This window comes from Arabidopsis lyrata, assembly GCF_000004255.2.
Source record: "Arabidopsis lyrata subsp. lyrata unplaced genomic scaffold ARALYscaffold_6, whole genome shotgun sequence".
Lineage (NCBI taxonomy): Eukaryota > Viridiplantae > Streptophyta > Magnoliopsida > Brassicales > Brassicaceae > Arabidopsis > Arabidopsis lyrata.
Genome location: NW_003302550.1, coordinates 7,077,521 through 7,086,699, shown reverse-complemented (window position 1 = coordinate 7,086,699; position 9,179 = coordinate 7,077,521). Strand labels below are relative to the sequence as shown.

At 37.5% G+C, this 9,179-nt stretch overlaps 2 protein-coding genes across 4 annotated transcripts; one reads left to right on the top strand and one right to left on the bottom strand.

Moving 5' to 3' along the window:
• The first annotated feature begins 720 nt into the window (after nucleotides 1-720).
• On the top strand, nucleotides 721-5,505 carry LOC9307826 (GPI ethanolamine phosphate transferase 3). Of its 3 annotated transcripts, none has more exons than XM_021022530.1 (19): nucleotides 721-1,148; nucleotides 1,238-1,272; nucleotides 1,347-1,468; nucleotides 1,551-1,640; nucleotides 1,734-1,853; nucleotides 1,951-2,034; nucleotides 2,120-2,197; nucleotides 2,356-2,481; nucleotides 2,560-2,649; nucleotides 2,747-2,782; nucleotides 2,868-2,923; nucleotides 3,031-3,178; nucleotides 3,269-3,701; nucleotides 3,780-3,871; nucleotides 3,966-4,506; nucleotides 4,613-4,793; nucleotides 4,874-5,030; nucleotides 5,121-5,204; nucleotides 5,286-5,505. In XM_021022530.1, exons 1-19 carry the CDS (start codon nucleotides 877-879, stop codon nucleotides 5,379-5,381), a joined length of 2,841 nt encoding a protein of 946 aa, XP_020878189.1. In that variant the 5' UTR covers nucleotides 721-876; the 3' UTR covers nucleotides 5,382-5,505. The 3 variants fall into 3 exon arrangements, with proteins under 3 accessions (XP_020878189.1, XP_020878190.1, XP_020878191.1); XM_021022531.1 differs by having other exon boundaries at nucleotides 1,050-1,155; XM_021022532.1 differs by lacking the exons at nucleotides 721-1,148; nucleotides 1,238-1,272; nucleotides 1,347-1,468 and having other exon boundaries at nucleotides 1,552-1,640; nucleotides 1,738-1,853.
• LOC9309885 (protein SET DOMAIN GROUP 40) lies at nucleotides 5,464-9,053 on the bottom strand. Its single transcript, XM_002871710.2, has 6 exons — nucleotides 7,344-9,053; nucleotides 7,117-7,267; nucleotides 6,898-7,029; nucleotides 6,617-6,757; nucleotides 6,259-6,507; nucleotides 5,464-6,164 (listed from the first exon to the last, which is right to left on the bottom strand). The coding sequence occupies exons 1-6, from the start codon at nucleotides 7,493-7,495 to the stop codon at nucleotides 5,508-5,510; spliced, it is 1,482 nt and encodes a 493-aa protein (XP_002871756.1). The 5' UTR covers nucleotides 7,496-9,053; the 3' UTR covers nucleotides 5,464-5,507.
• Nucleotides 9,054-9,179: the final 126 nt, after the last annotated feature.

The window sequence follows — 9,179 nt, the reverse complement described above, 5'->3', positions numbered from 1 at the left end:
TTGTTGATTTTAAAACTTTCGTGTTTTTTTCAAAAGTAATGAAAAGTTTGATTAGTGATTAGTAATGGAGATATGGAGGTGATGACAATTTCCCCAAATGATCGAATCTGATTATACTAAGCGATTATTATTTCCTTCTCAACAGAGGAAATCAAGCCAATATTCTGATCCTTATCTCCTATATTTTTTTTGTGATGAATTTGTCTTTAGATAGTTCAATTAGAATGTATTCAATTCTTATATGGGTAATATGGAGAATGGAGGTGATGACAATTTCCCCAAATGATCGAATCAGATTACACTAAGCTATATTTATTTCCTTCTCAACAGAGGAAATCAAGCCAATGTTCTGATCCTTCTCCTTTCCTTTATACTTTCGATTTGAGGTGTTTCTAAAGAATTTTGGTTTGGGTTTACAATGATTGTGGACTGACTCAAATGGATTAAACTTGTGCATGACTTGATTGATGAGACGAAATCATTGGATAGAGACAACAGTTATTAAATTAAATCTTAAACAAGATTTAACAAAATATTAAAGTAATTAACCTTAATCTAAGTTAATAGGCCAGATGCTTTAGAACCATAATATTTCAATAACCGGAATAGTTAATTTAAATTTGTGTTATCACTAATTCTATACCGGACAAAAGGTTTATACCGATTCGATAACCGAAATTTCTCAAAATATAACGCGCCATTGCTTAAACAAACGCAAACGCAGCAAATCTCGATTCTTATTTGCCAATTTTGATCAACAAAACGACGTCGTTTCTACACTCACATCTTCATCGTCTTGAATAGCTGCTGATTTTGCCGCCGTCACGGCGAAATCTACTTATCGGAAATACGACCCGGGGAATTTTTGATCCGGAGATGGAGACATATCTGAACAATAAGAAGTTGATAGCTTTAGGCTTTCTCTTGATCCACTCCATCGCCATTTTGATCTTCACGCGTGGGTTTCTTCTCACTCGAACAGAGCTTCCTTTTCACAGTACTTGCTCCGACGTTTCTCTCTCTCCTTGCTTTGCTTCACAACATCCAAATCACGATTCGAGCTCGGGTCAATCTAATCAGACTCAGCCGAAATGTTGGACCAAACCAGTTGTCGATCGCGTCATCATAATTGTCTTAGATGCACTCAGGTTTCAAGTATATCAAAAACTGACTGGTTTTGTTCAATTTCACAATTCCTTAAGCATTTCGTGATTTTTGACTGTTTCTTGTTTTCCAGGATCGATTTTGTGGCCCCGAGTGTTTTTTTCCCAGGTTAGTTGGAATGAGCTTTGTGTCTTTGTTACTGATTTGAGTAATGAAACTATAAGTAATTCTTTAATTGACAGAACCAAAGCCATGGATGGATAAATTAACAATCTTGCAGAAGCTTGCATTTGCTAATAGATCATCTGCTAAGATCTTTAAGGCTTTTGCTGATCCTCCTACAACTAGTTTGCAGCGTCTCAAGGTCCCAATTCTAATTACTTTCTAGATTGGTGATTACATTTGATTGCTTCCACTCTTTTCATATTCTAGTGTGTGAAATTCAGGGTTTAACAACTGGAGGATTGCCTACTTTTATCGATGTTGGGAATAGTTTCGGTGCTCCTGCTATCGTTGAGGATAACTTCATCAATCAGGTTTAGGCTTATCTAAGTCAAAGTGTTTGTTTTCTAATGTCATTTTGATTAGTTCGCAATGTTATAACTTGAATGAGTTCTCTGTATGCATAGTTAGTGCTAAATGGGAAACGGTTGGTGATGATGGGTGATGATACTTGGACACAGTTGTTCCCAAATCAATTTCAAAAGTCATATCCTTTCCCCTCTTTCAATGTTAAAGACCTGGATACTGTAAGTGATTCATGTTTTGCTCCCTTATTATATTGCGTTCCGAGGTACCTTGACTGAGTAGAGCCTTTTAAGTTTGATATTGGTTGCTCTTTTATAGGTTGATAATGGATGCATAGAGCACCTATTCCCAACCCTTTACGAAGATGATTGGGATGTTCTCATTGCACATTTTCTCGGCGTGGTATGCCGACAATTACCTTTTTGTATTATTTTTTTTGTTATCTTGCCATTCATCTCCTTGATTCTGTGAATTTTAATATTTCCAGGACCATGCAGGGCACATATATGGAGTGGATTCGAGCCCAATGATTAATAAGTTGGAGCAATATAATTCAGTTTTAGAGGTTAACTACTGTTTACTACCTTATAATCACCTGTTAAAGGCTTCAACAAAAATTAACCATCTTATTTCACTCGCGCATTTCTTGTCCTTCAGTTGCAAAAAGTTATTAGTATGCTATATGTAATCTTGTTTCATTCTCGCTCTACTTGCCTCCTCTAGAAAGTCATCAATATATTGGAGAGCCAGGCGGGACCAGGTGGTTTGCATGAGAATACTATGCTTATCGTAATGGGTGACCATGGGCAGACATTAAATGGGGATCATGGTGGAGGGACTGCAGAAGAGGTAAGATATTGGCTTTCTTCTTTTACTCACTTTGCTTCAAGATTATTAATCCACCTTTACTTCTAAATCCCTTATCAGGTAGAAACAACCATGTTTGCCATGAGTACAAAGAAGCATACAACTTTGGTTCCTCCTGAGTTCGATACCTCATCTTGTAAACAAAACACGGTAATTCTAACCTGCTAAACATAGTTCTTGGTGATCATAAGAATTGATTTTGAGATTTCTTATTACTGGGATTCTATTGGGTTCATTTTAATGTCAGGATGGGAAGCAGATTTGTATCAGCTCCATTGAGCAGGTCAGTATCAAATTTGATTTGATTCTTTAACTCATACTCTATGCAAACCTCATTGCAAAATTTAATTGTTATGGGTTATTTGCAGCTTGATTTTGCGGCAACATTGTCAGCTTTGCTTGGGATATCATTTCCTTTCGGAAGGTGCCTTGTAAGGATCATTGTCAAATTTTGTTTCCTGCTTCTATTCAGAAAAATATCCATGTGAACATATTAATATTCCTAACATTTCGATGTATATCAAATTTCAGCATTGGGCATATCAACCCTGAGCTATATGCCCTTGGTTCCAGCAGCTGGAATTTGGATGACTCTGGTTTGGGCAATTTTGGCACCCAATCGGCTGCTAAGGAGTGGATGAAACATTTCGTTAATGTACTCTGTGTGAATGCATGGCAGGTAACAGGTCGAAAACTTGAAACAATTTCTTGTAAGTTGTAACGATGTTCTGTTTTCGGACTCTCAGTTTCCAACTCTATTTATATGCAGGTGAAAAGATATATAGATGTTTATTCTAATTCATCTGTTGTTGGTTTCTCTTCCGATGATATGTCGAGGATATCAGATCTCTATTCTGCAGCAGAACAGAATTGGTCTAATTCTGTCAAACACATATTGATGGATAAAAATGGAGATGAGGGTAGTACAGATATATCTGCCCTCCTTAAAGAGCAAATTGCAGCATATTTGAATTTCTTCTCAAGCGTTGTTGAACTTGCCCGGTCTAAGTGGACAGAGTTCAATCTGAATCTAATGATTACTGGGTTTGGGATATTGGTTATATCACTCATCCTTCAGTTTCTTGCTGTTTTCCATGGCGACAAATCTTATGCAGTGGGTTCTTGGTTATCCACTGGTGCAGCTTTCTCTCTCTTTATAGTAACGATTCGTGCTTGCAGCTTTCTTTCAAACAGCTATATTTGTAAGTTTCAAGTAAATTTAAGATTAAGCTTTTTGCTCTTTTTTTCTTTGTGCTAACAGAGAATTTTTTTGTCAATAGTGGAAGAAGGGAAAGTTGCAAACTTTCTTCTGGCAACAACTGGACTTATCAAGCTGCGGTACTCTGTTATGAGAAAAACAATGCGGAAAGAAGTCAGTATTATCTATTACATATCTTTGTTACTTCTGGTTATTACCTTAAAAGTTGCTTGTTGGATTATAATATTTTCAATCATCTTGTCTGCAGGCTTTTATATTTCTGGCTATGGTTTCTGTTCTCAGAGTTTCTATAGATATTGGGCTAACAAAGCAAGCTGCAACTTCTCAGTTTATGAGTAGCTCACCATCGTGGATGCTCGGGATAGCTCCAGACCATCCAGCATTGACATATGCGGTTGAAATTGCACCAATTCTGTCAGTGGTTATACTGATTTGTGTGCTCTACATAGCAATTTCGAAAGCACCCAGTGAGGGGCTGTGGAAGTATGTTACTATTGGTAGTATGGTAAGCTACTTTTTCATTGCATTGCTCTGGGCATCAGAGAGCAAGATATTTGGTTTGGATGGTTTGCTTCAAGTGACTGGAGGAAGAAACCGCATCCCTCAAACGGTTTATGTAATCGGATTGGTGCAGCTCTGCCTTTTAGCTTCCACACGCATGTTTTGCGCAGGAAAAGACAAGAATTGGGCCATCAGAACTGTCGCTCTTGTATCTGCTTGTAGTTCGCCAGTAGTTCTAATGTCGGGGAAGCAAGGATCAATGCTTGCATTAGCACATTTAGTTGCTGGTAATTTTTTTCTTCTCACTTGATGATTCTCAAAGCAAAAAAACTTTATAACAAAGATGGCAATTCAGGTCATTAAGGTTTAACTTATGCAGTTAAATATATGTAGGCTATTGTATAATGAGGCTGGAGGGTGTAGAGAGAAGAACCCAATCAGATGGACAGAGCAAATTCTCAAAACTAAATCCTCTCTGTGTGGTGCAATGGAGTCTTCTTTCTATATGCATGTTCTTCGCCAGCGGGCATTGGTGCGCCTTTGATGGCCTCCGTTATGGAGCTGCATTTGTTGGGTAGGTCCAAGTTTCATAAACTCAGACTACAATGGAGTCTTCATTCTATATGGTGGTTTTGTTGACATCTTTTTCTTCAGGTTTGATGAGTTTGTGCTTGTACGACAAGCCATCCTTTTGACAATCGAAACATTTGGATTCTCGATCATCCTCTCTGTATTTGGACTTCCTCTCCTCGTACCTATTCACTCTCAAACTCCTCAGGCTCATGGAGAGAAGCGCCACCAGTTGTTTCAAGTAAGACATCTTCATATTGATTCGTTTTTTGGTTTATTCTAGTAGATTCAGTGACAATGTGTTAAATCATAATTTTTTTATCCGCATCAGATGTATATGCTCTTTGGAGTTATATCTGCGACTACAGTCACAGCTACAATTCTCTGCGTCACCATCCAGAGAAGACATCTGATGGTAAACACAGCAAGATTCACTCAAGCCAAAGGTTCTTGTTTTGTTTCTGTGACTAAAACATTGCTCTCATGTTCTTTGCAGGTTTGGGGTTTGTTTGCTCCAAAGTTTGTCTTTGACGTTGTTGGTCTCATCCTCACTGATCTCCTCATCTGTTTGGCTTCAGCTTACTATCTTTAATTAATACTTGCAATTGATGAAAGATATAACAGTAGATTTTAGCAGGTAATTGTTTTTGACTTCTCTATGAATGTAAAAACAATGATCAGAAATCCTCTTTTGAGCATTGATAGATTTCGATTCACGTTACAAATCTCTAAGCCTATCTTGGGTACATGAGAGATTATTCATTTTCTCACTACAATAAGAGATGCAATCTGCAAGAGTTCTCTTGTAGCTTAGCCTCCACAGCACAGACAACCTCCATTTGCTCAGCATCCTGCTAGTTTTCCTGGAAAATTCTACAGGTTTCCCAGAAAATCCAGTGACATCCCTCAAACGATTTGCATCGAGAAAAGCGCATACTTCACTGCCAAAAGCTTCTGTTTCTTTCTGCTCCAAACGCAATTCTGGATCTTGGAGTTTGTCAATGTTATGAAGAAGCAGAGTGTCTTCTAGGACAGAAGTTGGCAGATCCCTTACACTTCCACATTTCTCTGATATCCACTTCATGACTAGAATCTCATTCTTCACAGATATCTGAGTTCCAGCGTAAACAAGGCGCATAACTGACTTGTCACGCTGGCTCTGTGGGATCAGCCACAGTCTCAACGTCGATACAAGCGCAAAAGACGGCTTACCATCTTGATGAATGTATAAGGAATCTTTAGGCCATGAAGAAGCTAGTGAAAAAAGACTGGTTTCTAGAGGAATGAAGACCTTGTCATTTGAGTTCTCTTCTAACATAAACCCATAGTGCTCGAGAAGCTCTAGATTCGTGTAAGTCCCATAACATAGAAGAACCTACACCCAAACATACAATTCAGTGTCTTTTCTACGTTGTGCTTCCACTACATTAGTTTCGCAGCTGTTACAAAAGCTAGTTAAGGACTTGTACCTGTTCTCCTAGCTGATAATTCCTTCTTGCATAAAGACAATAAGCATTGACATCTTCCTCGAATCCACCATCTGTGAGCCTTTCAGAGTGTGTCTCAACAACAAGTCCTGCTTCCTCTACATCATTAGCACTCTCAGGACCTTCTAGGGTATGCAAATCATCTCCAGGAGCATCGTAGTTGAACAAGTCCCCTACAGGACACAAACACCCAGCACTATCCCATGGTACGTGCAGTGTCCGCGAAGATATCTTCAAACAGAAGAAGAGTTTGTAGCTGTAAGTTTACAACAAAGCTTTCTAATCAACCATCATCGAATTCACGAGCAACTTTCGAGTGATATAGATAAAGTGTTCCTACCGTTGCAGAAGCCCAGAGCCATGCTTGAAAACTCCGAAACTTTGACTTAAGCTCTAACTCCTCCATCAATAAACCAACTTCCTTCCACTCAAACTGACACTTGGCTATGGCTTTTTCTGTAGCCCAAACAGCATCTTCAACCTAAGGACATGAAAAAAAATCCCATCTTTTAGAGTTGAAATCACCAGAAAAGAAAGGAACATGATCTCAATCCAATAACAAGATCTAACCTATTCAAAAACCAAAATAAAAACACAAAAGTGTAGTAGTAGACACAGAACTTGTAAAGCTTGCTTCTCGAATTCCCCAAATGTGGCCAAGAGATCATAGTCACGAGGTAAATGCACCAAGTATGGATACCAAAAGGACCTCTTCCCCTTGCCCATTTCATACAATAAGCATACACTCAGAATCTGCAAATTTCAACAATTCTGAGGTTTTGAGATTCTCTCAGATACAAACACAGAACACATTCAAATGTTGAAAGAAAAAAAGGGAACCTGAGTCGAAGAGAGTGATCCATGGAGAATAACGGCATCATTCAATTTCCGATCTTTAGCGATCATAGATTCTGTAGTCATCAATGCGTTTCTGGGGACTTTCAAAACCAATTCTCCTTTCTTGAGCTCACGAACAGCTCCCAAACCTCTCCTGATTCCATCAATTGATCAATGAGAAGACTAATTTTAGGGATTTATAAAAAAAAATCGAATTTGTTTCTACGCACCCGCCGGCGTGAGGGAAGTCGGCGACGGAAAGGGAATGGCCCAGACATGAATCGCGATATCGAGAAGAATCAATGGAATCTGAAATGCCAATCTCTGCTGCCCAACGCAGGAACGTTTCCATGGTTTGGTGTTCTAAGTCCAATACTTCCATGTCGATCTTCTTCTTCCTGGGTTTTTTGACCCTCCTAAAACCCTGGTTCTGTAAATTACGAAACTACCCCCAAAACCAGTTTTTGAAACGTGGCGCGTTTCCTTCACGTGCCGTAGACTCACCAATCTGGTTTAATCCGGTTTGGTTCGAATCTGTAGATCCTTGATGGAATATTTTGGTACCCAAAAATTTGAGCTTTATGGACCAAATCCTTGAGGTTGGGAATAGTGGAAGGTATTGAACAAATTCAGACCTCTAAATTGATACTTGAGTTCACTAGATATACTTTTTTAAAAAATCGACTTCGAGTTTATATATATATTCATGGGAATTTCTATTAATCAGTTTACTTTTAAGTAGGAACTGATATGTAGTATAGATCAACGAGACAAAAACCAAATTACACTTTAAGTATGATTTTCGGTGGAGAAAACAGGTTACATCAAAACAGTTTGAGTGTATATATACGTAGGCTACACGGAAGCAGTGCGTAACGAAACAAGTACAAAGAATATGCAGAATAAGAGGAAGGAATATTCAATTTCTCACGGCTAAGAAAGAAAGTTGTAGCTTCGCAAATCATGTGGTGTGTTGGAATTTATTCCGCTAAAAACCACAAATATCATGTGGTGGATGACGTTAGAAATATTGTTCGAGTAGTTTCCCAATATTTTGGTTTTTGGAATTCGTCTTTCTAGTTGTGCGCATCATACATGTAGAAAATGATATTGTAGTGTAACCTCTCAAATAATGCAAGTCCTCAATAGGAGACAGTACATAATTTATGTTTTTCGTTTTCTAAAAGTCATAGTAATATAAGTGACGATAAATAACTAATTTTGACTTGTTTCCAAAACACTTAACACAATTATAATTATATTTTCTGTCCCCAAATCATTATGTTATACTCAACTATGTTTTGAATCAATTTGCTAGTGGGAATTAGCTATTTCAGAAAAAGAAATTTGATGTACAAAATTAATAATTATAGGTTAAGAAATATTATGTTTAATCGTAAAATGTACACACAATCGATTCGTGTATAATGGAAGTGTACTAGGGGTCCATAACACATCCATTTAGTGTTACGTGGCTGACTCTATACGTAGCCATTACCGAGTTATTATATTTATATATGACATCTTTTTCTAGACCATTTTAGAAACTATAGTAACTAAACTCGTCAGCAAAAATATTTTATATAACTAAAATTTGAAATATTCAGGGAGCTAGGCAAAAAGAAAGAGGAAAAAAACTTGCAGCATTAAGTAACACTACGTGTCGAGCCATGTTACCATGTAAATGGTGACTACGGTCCATTTCTTTGGTACTTTTTATAATAAACCTTTTTTATTCAATTTAACTAGTATGTTATTTGATATAAAACGATAAAACTCCAATCTCGGACTAAAAATTTATGGGCCACGAAAGATAACACAATTTACGAGTACACGTTTCCATTTACATCTATGTCTCCATCACTCGCTGAACGAATTTTAGTACGTGAGATATTTGACGAATTGCATCGAATCTAAGTGATTTCATCGTGAATTTCAGCGATAATGATCATATTTTTAAATGAAGCTTTGTAATTTGGATCTCTACATAAACATTAAAAATTACAACTTAAAACCACTTAAACATGTATAAGTTGTTTTAAATTTTATTTCGTAACTGAAACATC